Source organism: Corvus brachyrhynchos, unplaced genomic scaffold, assembly GCF_000691975.1.
Source record: "Corvus brachyrhynchos isolate BGI_N302 unplaced genomic scaffold, ASM69197v1 scaffold61, whole genome shotgun sequence".
Taxonomy (NCBI): Eukaryota; Metazoa; Chordata; class Aves; order Passeriformes; family Corvidae; genus Corvus; species Corvus brachyrhynchos.
In genome coordinates, this window is record NW_008236478.1 from 2209311 (window position 1) to 2218251 (window position 8941).

The window sequence follows — 8941 nt, forward strand, 5'->3', positions numbered from 1 at the left end:
GGTTTGGAGAAGGAAGCGGCGAGTGCCGCTTTCCGCAGGTGGGGATCTGTTGAAGCGGACTGGGGCAGCTGTGCTTCCGTTCCGAGTCAGTGACTGGAAATAAACAGCAGCACCGTGCACAGCCACTCAGAAGTTCTCCCCAAATTCCTTTCCTGTCTAAGCACAGGAGGGGGCTAATACTTGTCAGTGCGGTCAGGCCGGGTGCCTGTCTCTTGAATGCTGCCTAAAGTATTAGTTTGAAATAATGTTGGTGCTACTTCAAGGAAGCTGCCCTGGTTTGTTACCCCTTAGTAAAGTAGACAACTTACATTGGAAAGTAGCTGTAGGCAGTTTGAAAGGGAAAAAATGGGACCATTTAATCTTGCTGGTGTGTTTCTGTACTTGCTATAGTTTTTCCTTAAACCTGTCATGTCTTTACCCTGACTAGAGGATCCTGCTGTTGAAACCGCAGAGGAAGCTAAGGAGCCAGCGGAGGCAGACATCAATGAACTCTGCAAAGACATGTTCAGCAAAATGGCCACTTACTTGACAGGTGAACTGACAGGTAAGGCACTGCAATACTGACCTGCAAGTTCTTCTTTCTTTTCACTTTCTTTCAAAGAAATCTGTTGTGTAGTTTGTCTCAACTGTAACTATTTAAATCACATCTGGTAAGACTTGCAGTCCAAATTTGGCATGTTACTAGGCTGCTAAAACCACTAAGATTAGTTATATTAATTTAATGAAGTCCCAGAACAGCACAAATATTTTTCAGAATAATTCAGTATGATAGCAGCAGCTTAAAAAATAATTCTTTTTTGGCTTGAAGAAGTTTGTACATGGAAAATCAATCAAACAAAAGTGGTCTAGGTTAAGACAGACTACGAGGGAAGCACTGCAGAGAGTGGAGTTATTTTTTTCCTGAGGGCAAGGATCATATATGTTTTCCAACATTTATGCCTTAGAATAAACTGCTGCGCAGAATTAACTGGAGGAAAGTAAACTGCCCACCAAAGTGCATTCCATAGGCTCTTAATTTTGAAAGCACTCCACAGCACTACTGATTTGCACAGACTTGAAGGGTATATGGTACAGATGACCAATCTGGATTTGTGCTATCAGTTTTGTAAATATAAGCATCTAACTGACAGAATTAAGAGTAGAAATATGAAGACTTAGTAAATTTTTCTCAAAAAAATTTAGAAGTGAATTCATCAGTGCAGTTGATTTTTGCAGTTGATTTCACAAAATGTCATCTTTTTGTAGAGTGTATACTAATAATCTGTATTGCCATCTAAACTGTTGTGCTTCTTTTGGCTGTTTGAAATCTCTTGTCCTCTTGAAGAGTGTGCACACAATTCAAACTGTATCACCTTTAATTAAAATAAACTTAACTATTTTTTAAGCCACCAGTGAAGACTACAAGCTCTTGGAAAACATGAATAAGCTGACTAGTTTGAAGTACTTAGAAATGAAAGATATTGCTATAAACATCAGCAGAAATCTGAAGGATTTAAATCAAAAATGTAAGTACACCAAATAAGGTAGAGGTGTAATGAATGGTGCACTTGTTTGGGAAATGAAGCATCTTAGAGTCAGAAGGTTCACACTCCATTGTGCTGAAGGAAAGAAAACTCACTGGAATAGATGTGCTGTTATACAATCCCAGTCATACAGCTTTAGAGTCTGTAGGTTACTGTAAGAGAAAATACATCTGAATTTGTGTCCTGGTTTACTCTAGATTCTGGATCTGATAGGAATAACACTTCTTTTAATTCACGTTCTCTTGTTACTTGTGTTAGAGACTAGACAGTACTCTTAAACATTTCATATTTTCCTGGAACGTGGTTGTCAGTGTCACCACTTAATTTTGGGGCAGGGGAGGGAAGGACCTTTTGAATTGTCCAATCTGAAGAATGTAGTAAGAAATTGTTGTGTTTAAAGTGTGAACTGCTTCTTGGAAGTGCATTACTGAGAACTGACAGATAACATTTTTATGCTTTTTTAAGATGCTGATCTTCAGCCATATCTGGAACAGATAAACCTAATTGAGGAACAGGTTGCAGCTCTGGAGCAGGCAGCTTATAAACTGGATGCATATTCCAAAAAACTTGGTAACTATCGTCCCTCACTGTTAAGGCCTAGCAGCATAGTGCCTTGCCAAGGGGATTTAAAAAGAAAGCAAGCAAACTCTGTTTTGTTTAACAAATCTGAGCTGCAGAGTTGCCTGTGCTGCTTTTGAGCACAAACACTGTGTGTGAAGTGATAAGCATTGGGAAAAAATTGTATAACAAGTTATATTATGGTGGATTAGTACAGGTGTTGGTAAACTACAGCTTGTTAGTGAGGCTTGATTTCTTTTTTATGGTATGCACTGACTCATATTTTAAAGACTGATGTTTAGCCTTGCAAATTGCGGGATTCATTAAGTTCCACCAGGCACCCAATCCCCTTGGCTTAAATTAATATTATTGTCTGGGTTCTTAAATTATTGTACAATTATATTTGCCTAAATGCATTAGTAAAAAAGCGTCCTGAATGATACAGTAAATTAGCTTACAGGATGAAAAGCTTTTACCTACCAAGTACTAAAATATTATTTTTCCTTCTGCAGAAGCCAAGTACAAAAAACTGGAGAAACGATGAAATCACAACAGTCTATAAACTGGAGTTGGGCAGTGAATCAGACTGATCTCTGCTTTTGCATAACATTCTGTATGTTGACAAGGATTTGGTTACAGCTAACATGAAGACTGGGAACTTTTTTCAGCTATTGAATACAGTAGGCTGTATTCAGGCTTAAGGCTGAATAATATTTTCCTCTTCTCAAGGGGTACTGTTGCCTCCATTCTGCAGTGAAAAGTAGAAGCTTGTCCTTAACTCATGTTGATACTGGCTATACGTGTGTTAGTCCTGTTTTCCACATGAAATACTTGGTTTAGGGAAGGTCTTCTGTAATCTGTAAAGACATTTTCCCGTAGTAGCAGCAGGACCTAAACTTCAATTTTTCCTTCATTGAGCTCTGTATTGGGAAGATACCTGGACCTTTGGACTTAATGGGTGGGGTATTGAAAACACTTCATTTTGGTATCTCCTTTTATCTGTTTGAAATAGAGAGACTAATCACTATAAATTTACAATAAACTTGCTGCGTTTATTTCTCTGGAATCTCATGGTCTGTTGGGAAGATTACACAAGCTGCTTTATTTTTTCAAAGGGGTCTGTTAATAAAGACAAACTCCTTCAATCTGCTGGAGATGATAGAAGAAAACGTATTTTAAACTCTGCATCAAGTGTTTCTGCAATTACATTCTTTGACTGTCTGGACCTCAGGTGAAATTTCAAGACATACTACTTTATCACATGCTCAGTTAACTTAGCAGATCCTTTCTCTACCAGTGAATTTTGGTCCTAGTAGTTTTTGAAGTGGCATGCCTAGCACAAAAAACTGCTTCTCTACTAGGTTAACAGTGTTGCAAATTCAGCAGAGTCCTTTGTACTGAACAGGTATTCCTCCTACTCCAAGGATATTTTTTCTGTAGCTATTGACCTTAAGTAATTCAAGCTTTTGAATGAGTTGCAGTTGAAGACCAGTACAAATGCTGATATGTAGGAAAGAAGTGGTTCAAACTTCTTAGAGTGTTTAAAAGAATGTCTAGTCAGGTGCCAGTGTGATAAAGATAATCATGCTGTCAGGCTATGTACAGCCACTAATTAGTCAGGATGGACACTTTTTCTTAGTGCTCTTTAAAAAGAGTGAAGCAGATGACTTTCGAGAGCCTTCACCATCAGTTTGAAAATGCAGGGTTAGAAATAGAAATAGCATTTCTGTGCTCGCGGTGTTACCTGGCAGGGCTGCAGGGGAACACAAGGAGGCACTGTGCCAGCAGCAAAAACCACAGATCTTGCAGGAAAGGCACACTACGGACCAAGTCCTGTTGAAAAGGTTGGTTTTCTGTGTATACAAAATGCAGTACCATTTCAAAACAACAAGGATGAAAACCTCCAGGGGCTCTGAAGATGGAAATCCTCCTAGCCATGCACTGCTACTAAGTGCTTAGTGTTTTCAGGTAAGAAAGGTAAGAAATAGTGAGTTCCTTCACAAATCCTTGAGTATCCCACCTCCAGGAAGCAAAAATTAGAAGAGGGACTTGTCCCACAAGTGACTTTTTTTTTTGAGAGGAAATTTTTAGAGACCGACTTTCTGGCCGCTGGAGAATTGTGTGACAGTGGCACCCCAGTTAGGCCAAGAGCTGACAGCTGTGTTCCCAGTTGTGTCTCTGAGTAACTGTTACCCTCCCTGCCTGAGGGACCTCTGTGTCATTGGTAGAATCCAAATCATGTCAAGCATGGCAGGTCCTTGGAGAGTAGCACCATAGGAGAGACATAGGTGTGTCTAAACAGCATTGTACTGGGGAAATGTATAGTCCGAAAGCAAAGCCACGACTTGGTTAACTGCTCGGATGTTTCACCTGGAGAGTCCCTGAGAAATTCCAGAGGAGGTACAGAAGGAGGTTAAATCTCACTGTTCTTTTGCAGTATTTTCTGGTGGAAAATAGAATAAGAAAGTAGTGGGTTCTTGAAGGGAGGAACAGGAGGAAAACAGAAAATGGAGGGCTGATGCATGAGAGTCCAGGGACAGAGTGTCATCAAAATGGTCTATACAACCACTTTGGAGCTGAAGCAGTTCTTGATGGCTTGGACTGCAACTGCAAACCAGGGGATGAAAATCAGCCTAGCAAATACAGCTTTTAGCAGAAGCAGAAGAGTTCCAGAGGAGAGTTTGTTTTTTTCCAGCATCTTAAGACAATTCTGCCCAGCTTCTCTAACGTGTTTTTCTAAAGTCATCCAACTTTCAGAGCAGTGCTTTGTGGAGATATCCACAGTCTTCAGAATCAGGGCACATGGCTTTAGCCCTCCTCTAATCCCAAAGCCCACTTCATACCATGGTGGAGTCTCTGGGTGCTAAACCTGTTTTCTTGCTGATCTACGTTGGCTGCCTCCTTCACTTTTCAGGATGGAGGAAGATACCTGGAACAAGGAAGCTGCACCCTCATTTGTTTTGGCTATTTTGGTTGTGGCACAGCTAAAGAGGAAGTACTGTGCTTTCTTCTTTTTATCTGGTGAGAGGACTTGTATCTGTGATTCTGTGACATTTGTGGCTTTTTGCCTTTGCAATGCCATGTTACTAACTCGTGGTATCTAGGTTATTAAATCTTCGAAAGGAAACAAGTTCTGTCTGTTTCACATAAACAGTTATTGCCATTGTGGTAATATTACAGTTTTGTCTTTTCCCACATAGTACAGATTCAGCTCTCTGCATTGATGGGAACATGATCAAGACAGGAAATGCCACTCGTGGATCTGTACATGTATGCTTGGCAAGTCATGTAAACTCTATTTACGATTTTTTTCCTGATTGTAACATTGCTGCAGTGATCTTTATGTACTTCATAAAATAACGGGAAGATGCAAGCTGGCATTCATCTAGGAAAAGGCACTGGCAAGGATCCTGATATTATTTAATTTGTCCTTTTTTTCCACAACGAACAGCTCTGTAACCACAGTCGGGGTTCTGATAGGTCCCGTAGAGTCAGTGGAGCTTTATCCCACATTAGGAATGGAAGTTTATAGGTCATTAGCCAGCTCATTCTTCAAGCCATAGTACAATTCTTATAAGTGAGTGAAATTAAACAGTCAGAGGTGTACAAGACTTGAAAGAGATTTTGGAGTATAAGCTTTGTGGACACAGGTTTTTCACTAAAAGATGTTCTGGGATGTCAGAAAAACAATTCAGTATACTACTACTTTATTTTGTAATTTATTTTATAAATTGTAATTTCACAAACCTTTATTATAATCACACTGAAGATGACCTATCTGCCCAGTCATTGACAAACTCCATCCCCACCACAGTAGACAGTAAGTACTGGGGCAAGAATATACAATAGATGATCATCATCTAACACAAAAAATCCTCAGTGTTTTATGCTTGCCTTTACAAATAGATGACAAACAAACTGAAAGTACAGAGGAGAGAGGTATTTCAGGAAGAGTCTGTAAAATCCCTGGAGTACAAGCAACCGTTCCTGCTGGAACCCCTCAGGTGATAGGGGCAGGAGCAGCAGGGCTCTCAGAGAACTGTTGCAGACAGCCTGGCATGTCAGGAGCCAGACAGGAACCAGAGCTGGGTGAGGTAGGTGCATAGGAGAATCTGTAATTTTTCACAGGGAGATGTGTGATTGCCTACTCTGTTAAGAGCTGGCTGTGGTGATTATAAAAGCACCACACAATTTTCTTTTCTAAGCAGTCTTCTCTCCATTAAGTATGTTTCAAATGATCTGAGTGTTTCAGTCTCAACAGATTGGGGAATGGCTGTCATTCGACCAGAGTACTCATGAGTTTGGGAGCTGGCAACTGTCTTCACTTGGCTAACGTGGAACAAAAGAGACCTCATAGTGTTGGGGTATATTTGCCAGACTGGTGGTTACTGGGACAATGTCAATGTCTTTGTGAGCAATAGTAGGCTTCAAAGTAAAGTTCTGCAGGATGGATATTAAAAATATGAATATCTCCATCCGGGCCAGACCTTCTCCTGCACAGATGCGTTTTCCTACAAGAAAAAAAAAAATTGAGTTTGAGAGACAAATTGTATGGTTGAGTCCCACTTCATACACATCTTGTAGAAGGCATTGGAGGAGCTTTTGTGTTTACTTAAAAAGGAAGGCAACTGAAACTCTAGTGAAGGGGTTAGAGCTGCCCAGAAGTGACTGTAGCAGATGTCACCTGACATCACTGTACAGACCATGGTGACAGAACCATGAAATCTTCAGAGAAATTCCAGGAGAGGATAGTCTAGGATCTGAAAGGGCAAGAGGTCTTACCTGTAGAAAATGGCATGAAGTAGTCACTCTTTTTAAAGGTACCATTTGCATTCAAGAAATGTCCTGGGTCAAATTTTTCTGGATTTGGAAATTCCTTGCTATCATGTAGGACAGAACTCAGCATAGGGAATATCATAGTGTCCTGAATTAACAAAAAAGAAAGGTACAATGGAAATATGTTAAAGCAAGGAGACACTAAGAAATTCCCAGAGCTAAATAGAACGGTAGTCAAAGTTTAACCAGGTTTAAGTGAACATTTAATGCATGAAAATATATGCCATTGGTATGGCAAATATGGTTTTTTAATGAATTTTAATGGTGAGTCTGTTTGGAGTATTTAATATTGCTTCCAAATAAATTACAACTTGCGTTTATGTGAAAAAAAAAAAAATGGAAAGCTCTATCTCCCTCTTCATACAGAGGATGTAAAAGTATTTTTTTCCTTTTCTCCTAACACAAGGGGTTAGACTCAATAACTTCTAGAATCCCCTTCCAAAAAAAAATTTCAATTCAGTATAATATTTCAGTGCTTTTGAAAATTAAATAAAATACAAAGAACAGAACACAGCATTCTTTTCAAGAGATGACCTTTCTCAGACACAGTGGAACAGACCTTGGGGATAAAATAGTCTCTGAACTTGGTGTCTCTGATAACAGCATGTGGGACATTAAGAGGAAGGAAATCGATGTATCTCTGGACTTCATGGATCACAGCATCTGTAAAGGGCATCTGGCTCCGATCTGACATGCGAGGGCTTCGGTCTCGGCCGATCACGGAATCAATCTCCTTTTGCATTTTCTCTATTAAGAAGTAAGTAAGTGTTGAATGAACAAGTCCCCCATCTGTTTGCCTAAACTTCTCCCCCCATTCACAACAAAGTTTGCTTTTAGCACACCAGGAATATATGAATACACTTAGTACTAACATCTCCTTCCTATGCACAAAACTAAGACTAATACACATTTCCACACTGCAAAGACATACTTCCTTTGCCAGGGGACTATTGCCACGTGGTAGTGACAGGAATTGTCCAAACTGATCCCACAACTTATTAAAAAGTTTTAAACTATTTCTTTCCATTACCTACTATCTCTGGGTATTTATGTAGAATCAGAATTGCAAATCTCAGTGTGAGGCTTGTTGTCCCTGTTCCTGCAAGGAACAAGTCGAGCGTGGTTCTGCTCAAGGTCTCAACGGTGAATTCTGAGTGATCATTCCCTTTCTCCTGCAGGGAAGATTTGGCAGAAGGTTTTGAATGACAAAGCCAAGAAGTTTGTTTAAAAAGAAAAATCCTGTACCCCTAATGTAGGTTTATAAACACATCTAATGTCCTATCAAAAATATGACAGTCACTCTCCAGAACACCTGCATTTATGATGGGTTTACTGAATAATATTATGAACCTTTTTTAATATGGAAGGAGCATCAAATTGCATTAACCAGATTGGTCTTCACTTTTTCCTCACTTTGGCTCATGCTGTTAATTCTGTGTTTAAAAACCTTGAGAAGAAAATGGAGAGGATAAAATTAAGTTAATGGGACAGGAAGAGTAAGTTCCCCTCTGTATTTGCAAAAACCCGATGCCCCATCACAAGTAAAAGGAAAAGATGTGATTCAAGCAGTGATTTCCCTATAATCCAATAAATGTCTACTCTTACAGTACCTGTTCCATTTTGTTAAGAAAAGCATCAATAAAATCTCGAGGACAAGTGGGATCCAGGGTTTTCTGGTGTTCCTTTATGATATCTGTTGTGAATTTATCAATTTTTTCAAAATTTTTTATCAGTTGTTTATGAGGTCCAGGTAAATACTCCATGACATTTGGGAAGAAATTATATAGCTGTAAAAAAAAAGGGTGAAAAAGTACATTCTGATTAATGTGTATACAATAAAATGTTCCCCTGATTGTAACAATGAAAATGGGGCAATTAAACTGTTTTGGAACAGTACGTCTTTATTACTCAGGATTTTATTGCCATTTACTTTATGGTTTCAGTACCTTCAAGGATAGACGGCACTTGAGCAATTTTTGCAATGACAGCTTTTGGACATATAATGGCAGTTCCATAAGGTAAGA

At 39.3% G+C, this 8941-nt stretch overlaps 2 protein-coding genes across 2 annotated transcripts in view; one reads left to right on the plus strand and one right to left on the minus strand.

The window, feature by feature from the left end:
- The first annotated feature begins 6 nt into the window (after positions 1-6).
- On the plus strand, positions 7-3147 carry BLOC1S2 (biogenesis of lysosomal organelles complex 1 subunit 2). Its single transcript, XM_008643752.2, has 5 exons — positions 7-38; positions 428-544; positions 1386-1505; positions 1989-2093; positions 2594-3147. Exons 2-5 carry the CDS (start codon positions 502-504, stop codon positions 2623-2625), a joined length of 300 nt encoding a protein of 99 aa, XP_008641974.1. The 5' UTR covers positions 7-38; positions 428-501; the 3' UTR covers positions 2626-3147.
- A 2624-nt stretch (positions 3148-5771) lies between these two features.
- Positions 5772-8941, minus strand: part of LOC103624477 (cytochrome P450 2H1) — a 7431-nt gene continuing 4261 nt past the window's right edge. Inside the window, exons 5-9 of the mRNA XM_008643754.2 lie at positions 8528-8704; positions 7948-8089; positions 7477-7664; positions 6864-7005; positions 5772-6592 (exon numbers count right to left, since the gene is read on the minus strand). Coding sequence (XP_008641976.1) covers positions 6411-6592; positions 6864-7005; positions 7477-7664; positions 7948-8089; positions 8528-8704 — 831 coding nt within the window. The 3' untranslated portion in view covers positions 5772-6410. The remainder of the gene's footprint in view (positions 6593-6863; positions 7006-7476; positions 7665-7947; positions 8090-8527; positions 8705-8941) is intronic.